General features: G+C 47.3%; 1 protein-coding gene across 2 annotated transcripts in view; it reads left to right on the top strand.

Moving 5' to 3' along the window:
* Positions 1-6: 6 nt before the first annotated feature.
* Positions 7-4,844, top strand: part of PRKCA (protein kinase C alpha) — a 404,563-nt gene continuing 399,725 nt past the window's right edge. For both annotated transcript variants that reach the window (XM_040452168.1, XM_040452167.1), the window contains exons 1-2: positions 7-182; positions 3,119-3,150. In XM_040452168.1, the coding sequence (XP_040308102.1) occupies positions 10-182; positions 3,119-3,150 (205 nt within the window). In that variant the 5' untranslated portion in view covers positions 7-9. The remainder of the gene's footprint in view (positions 183-3,118; positions 3,151-4,844) is intronic.

The following is a 4,844-nucleotide window of genomic DNA, read 5'->3' as shown; positions in this document are numbered from 1 at the left end:
GGGGGGACCATGGCTGACGTTTTCCCGGCCAACGACTCCACGGCGTCTCAGGACGTGGCCAACCGCTTCGCCCGCAAAGGGGCGCTGAGGCAGAAGAACGTGCACGAGGTGAAGAACCACAAATTCATCGCCCGCTTCTTCAAGCAGCCCACCTTCTGCAGCCACTGCACCGACTTCATCTGGTAGGTGCGCGCGGGCCGGGGCGCACGGCCGGCCGCCCGGACCCCCTCTCGCGGCGCCCGGGGGCTGGGGACCGGTCCCCTTGTAGCCTGGGTCGCATCGCTCCGGGGACCCTCGCCCGCCCTCCCCGCCCCCACGGCCGGGCGCGCCCACTCCGGGGCTGACTCACTCGGGGAACTTGGAAAGCCGGCCGAGTCCGAACTCTCGCCCGGAACGGCGCGCGCGCTCCGGCGACGCTTTCGGGCGGGACTCCCGGGGAAGTCGCCGCCAGGTCACACACCCCCCTGCCGCAGGAGGGGAGGCTGGCCCCGCGCCGCGGTGACACTGATCCCCTTCGCGGGTCCGGTGTCCTCCTTCTCCCAGGCGCACCCGCCCTTCTGCACCGATAGAGGAGCTGCTGGTTGGGTGTGGGCGAAGGGGAGCGAAAGAGCCCAAAGGGCAGAGTATTCCCGGGGAAACACGCCCGAAGTAACCGGGGAGCGGCGGCGACTGCGCCTCGCGGTCCAAGTTACGGGCGAGCCAGGCTGGGCGCATTCGGGGGTGTGTTTCGCTCCCTAGCGGGCTTGGACTGCGCTGCTAGCTTGGGTCCCTGCCTACTGTAGCTTGTATCCGCCGGGCACGGGAGACCGGACTTGTCCGGGTGAACCCAGGGGGAGCGGAGAGACCGCAAACTGCTGAAAGCTTGCAGTGGGGGAGGGGGGACTAAGACCAGGCGAATGGCAGGAGGGCAGAGGGAGTCGTCTAAAACAGACCCTGTCAACACGAGATTAGACGTGCAGCCGGGTTGAGGAGGACCGAGGCCTTAGTTAAGAACACTGCTGTAAGGTGTCAGAACTCAAGTAGAATTAACAGGGGATACAGGCATTAACTTGGGCCAGTGGTTTGGGGATCCTGATAAACAGAAAGCCTTCAGGGGTCTCTGCACCCCGTGAGACCAGGTGAAACCGTACATGCCCTCTTCTGGTCACGGTTCTGGCTTTTACTGATTCTCAGAACGTGGGCGACCCCTTCTCCCACAGACCCCAACGTGTAGAAAGCTGGAACTTCAGGAATACCAGGTGTCCCAGTTTTTTTTCCCCCTTTAGATTGGCAGATACCTACCAGCCTTTCACTATCAATTCACGAATGTGGTTAGGAAGCTCCCCAAGTCAGAACTAAGGCAAAGGTTCCTTAATTCCTGTCGACCTTAGGCTAGGGGCCGCACTCGGGTGACAGTGTCTCAGTGCACCTTGCCACTAACTTTGCGTGACCTACCCTGTTGGGGCCCTGGGCAGAACTGGTGGATGGCTATGTGAATCCATCACACCTGGAGGCAGAGCACTTCAAGCATGGTGCTAATAAAACGCTTAATTTTGCCTCTGGATGGCATCTGAATTCACACGGCGGGGGGAATCATGAGGACCACGAATGTGCTCATAAGGTGCTTAATTTTTCCTTTATGGAGATTATCCGAATCCATCACACCTGGAGGAACTCGCCTCTAAGGGCACCACAGATGTGCCAAAGTGCTTAACTTTACCCTTCTGGATGGCTATCCGAATCTACCACACCTGGGGAAAATCCCCTCCAAGGGAGAGTTGGACAAGCCTAGTCCTAATAAGGTGCTTAGTTTTTTCCTTACAAATCTCAATAGTTCCGTGAAAAGCACAGTCATGTCTATGAATGAGTACCACTGTGTAGTCAGCGTACGAAGCAGTTGTGTTCCAAGGAGAAGTTAGCCATATCTACAGTTATCTAAAATAAGTTCTTAGAGCTTCAGGGCAAAGAAGATAGTGCATCTAGTTAAGGGGAGTCCTGCAGCCTCCTATCCCATGCTCTGTAAAAAGGGAACAGTAAGCCTGCTGTTTGTCTGTGCCAGAAGTAGGTAAATTAGGAAAGACTTGTAACATACATACCCAGGCTCGCTAATGTCTTTCCACTATCTGGTGCCCCAAAGGATCAGCCCCTGGTGAACTGCTGTGGCACTTCGGGTCACCAGGTGTAATGTGAAGTGGAAAATAAAGATCTCCCTGTCAGCTTCCTCCCTGGCTAATTCCCCTGACTGTAAACTACTTGGAAGGTCCTGGAAAATCTTCACTAGGATTGTCTCGCAGTGGTTTTAACTTCAGTTATCTTTCATTGTTTCTGTGGGCCCTTAATTTACCAGCTTGTTTTAAATATTAAAACGCTTTAAAAACCATAAAAGTTTGGGTTTGTTTTTGGGGGGGGGTGACTAAACATATGAAGTGTCTTGTCAGCTTAGGATGGCTATGTAAAGTAAAAGATAGAACTTATCCTAGAGTTTTAGTGCAGTTCATTCTAGTAGTAACCGTGTTTATGGTTTAATGTGTCTGGCAGGGAGGGCAGAGTAAATCTTCTAAAGTAACCTACAAGAACAAAATAGCCTCTGTATTTGCTTTGAATCCTGTTGATTCTCCCCCCCCAAAAAAATTTCACGTGCAATTTTAATAAACATATTGTAAAACCAGTCTTTTAAATCAAAACTTAATGTTGAGTGGGTACTGTTTGGAAGTTTCTAGACCCCTATTCTATAATAAATGAAGCCACTTCTTTAGGGAGAGCAATGACTTTCATTTGGTCTTTAGGGACAAAATCAAAGTGTACGGCTTTCAAACATAGTCCTCTTGTTGAACATCATGGCCAACTCCAAATACCCTAGCCGTCTGGTCTTGAAACTTCAGTATTAATAACAAAGTGTAAACTTAGAGAAGATTGTTGTACATTGAGAAAATTCAAGGAGCCTTTGGAAGCCATGCAGAGGTTGTTTTTTTTCCCCCCCAAAACCGAATTTATTCAGTACTCTGAGCATGTTTTCCTATAAAATCGTTGGTTCTCACGTGTAAACCCTTAGTTCTGTGGAATACTGTTTCATAACTGGCTTAAACTATGGTATACAACACAAGATATGTTAAGATATTTTGTTGTTTCTGTTTTTCAGGGGGTTTGGGAAACAAGGCTTCCAGTGCCAAGGTAAGCTGTCACGTTGGATTTTATTTTCAAGTACAACATGAAACCAGCATTCCAAACGGGAACAATATTTCCAGTCCTCTTTTCTTCGTGATCCAAAAAAAAAGGTGGTATAGATATTTTCAAAACGAGGTCTCTAAATTTGGACTGTTTAAAAAAAAAAAAATCAAACGGTATTGCCTAGTAATCTGCATATAGAGCTGCCTTTTTCTCATTGAAGAAAAAAAAAAAAACCTTCCTGTAACTTTATTTTTTGCCAAGAACATTCTTGTCAGAAACTGCTGTCTCTGTGTGGGTGTTGAGGAAAAGAAATGGAATCACTTTGTATTCATGCGGCTTTTCTGGTTCTTGCTCGGTTTTTGTTCTTTATTGCTCTTACCTATGCCTTAGGTTGGACTCCTTGTAACTAATTTTGGGCCATGTATCATTCCAGTGATACATGGTTTTTGGTTCTCGATTGTTGTCCAGAACAAAGTCAGCACATCTAAAAGTTACCTAGATCAATCCTAATGAGTTGCCATGCTAGGAGGCACGTTTTTCCTTTAGCGTGAATGTGACTGTGTACTAACGACCTCTTGCATCTGGGGAGAAATCCATTTATTTCTACCTCCTATCTGTAGTTGTGTATCATGCGTGTTAGGTAGCTGTTGTATACATTGTGTTCTGTTTAAAGTCCGTGCTTGGTAGCTTGTGAGGGCATTCTGGGCTCACAAGTCCACCTTCTGGCTCTCCTCATCTATATTATGTTTACTTAGTTGTGGTTCCATTTCCCATCTGGGTGAAGGTTTATTAAGGTAAGTGGAAAGTACGTCGTAGACTGGAAAATATTATCCTAACACTGTTTAATACTAAGCACATCAGAGAGAGACCGTGTACTTCTTAGAACCCTAAAATTGTGCTAGCGAGTTGGTTTATCTTTTAAAGTTCAAATTCATGAACTTGTTTCTTACACTTCCTCAATACGTCTTCAACGCAGCTGTTTTATGGTATAGTTAACATTCTACCTTCACGAGTGCTTCCAACTCTGAATCAACCCCTGAGAGTTGGGAAATCAAGAGATCTTCCTTTATAGAGAAAGGTGTGTTACTGCCTCACTCCTTGTAAAAGATGAAAGGAAGATGGGGCTCTTTACGTTTTCCGGTTGTGGACCTGAACTTTGTTAGGCAGTGTTTGGGTGTAGGTTGGAAATGTGACTTTATTTTTTAAAAGAAACTTAATGTTTATTTTTGACAGATACAGAGCACGAGTGGGGAAGGGGCAGAGAGAAAGGGAGAGACAGAATCTAAAGCAGGCTCCAGGCTCTGAGCTGTCTGCGCAGAGCCTGATGCGGGGCAGGAACTCACGAACTGTGAGATTATGACCTGAGCCGAAGTAGGTTGCTTAACTGACTGAGCCACCCAGACACACCAAAATGAGTTTTTTTCTTGAACCTTCCTTTAAAAAAAAAAAAATGTGGCAAGTGTGGTTCCGGGCTAACTGATATACGTCTATTTTTTGTAACATTTGGGTGGGAACCTATGGAAACATAAAAATACTTGTCGGAAATGAAGGTTAGGTGTTAAACTGTGTCATTTCTTATATGTTAAGACTTCAGGATAAGCTTGGTCCCTTATAGACCTGCTTATTTGAGTCAATTTTGTTGAAATCAGAGTGGCAGTGTTAGGGGTATAAGGGAGTCCTGCATGGTTGGGGGGGGG

The sequence above is a fragment of the Herpailurus yagouaroundi genome, unplaced genomic scaffold (assembly GCF_014898765.1).
Source record: "Herpailurus yagouaroundi ecotype Mexico unplaced genomic scaffold, PumYag 206, whole genome shotgun sequence".
Taxonomy (NCBI): domain Eukaryota; kingdom Metazoa; phylum Chordata; class Mammalia; order Carnivora; family Felidae; genus Herpailurus; species Herpailurus yagouaroundi.
This window is presented reverse-complemented; position numbering and strand designations above follow the sequence as displayed.